At 58.5% G+C, this 602-nt stretch overlaps 1 protein-coding gene across 1 annotated transcript in view; it reads right to left on the reverse strand.

Moving 5' to 3' along the window:
• Positions 1-602, reverse strand: part of EMH_0047170 (uncharacterized protein) — a gene marked incomplete at both ends in the record, with an annotated part of 1,540 nt that overhangs the window by 807 nt on the left and 131 nt on the right. The window contains one exon of the mRNA XM_013496255.1: positions 144-600. Within this exon, the coding sequence (XP_013351709.1) occupies positions 144-600 (457 nt within the window). The remainder of the gene's footprint in view (positions 1-143; positions 601-602) is intronic.

Below are 602 nucleotides of genomic sequence, written 5' to 3' on the forward strand. Positions count from 1 at the left end.
AAATGGGCTTGTGTCTCTGTCTTGCATCTGCTGCAGCAGCAGCTGCTGCTGCTGCTGTTGCAGTCATCCGTTTAAGTAATAAGGAAACGTCGTTCGCAGCAACGCCATCTGCTGCTGCTGCTGCTGCTGCTGCTGCTACTGACGGCGTACAGCTGCTACCATTTCCAGCCTCTGCAGCAGCAGCAGAAGCGCCAGCAGCAGCAGCAGCAGCAGCAGCAAAGGATGGTGGAAGCAGCCGTGCATGCGGGTGAGTTTCTGCTGCCTTGTAGCTCTGAAATGCTGCCTGCAAGTCCTGGTATGCCTCAAGAGGCAGCGGCGCTGCTGCTGCTGCTGCTGCTGCTGCTGCTGCTGCTGCAGCAGCAGCAGCAGGGGTGGTGGTGGTGCCTTTGCTGCTGCTGTTGGTTGCTGCTGCATGCAGCAGCAGCAACTGCCACGCGAACGCAAAGACATCTCGGGCCCCCTCCACCCATTCCTTCGATAGTGCAGCTGAAGCAGCAGGAAGACTCTCATTTGCTGCTGCTGCTGCTGCTGCTGTTGCTGCTGCTGCTGTTGTTGCTGCTGCTGCTGTTGTTGCTGCTGCTGCTGTTGTTGCTGCTGCTGCT

The sequence above is a fragment of the Eimeria mitis genome, genomic scaffold, assembly GCF_000499745.2.
Source record: "Eimeria mitis Houghton genomic scaffold, Emh_scaff2002, whole genome shotgun sequence".
NCBI classification, from domain to species: Eukaryota; Apicomplexa; class Conoidasida; order Eucoccidiorida; family Eimeriidae; genus Eimeria; species Eimeria mitis.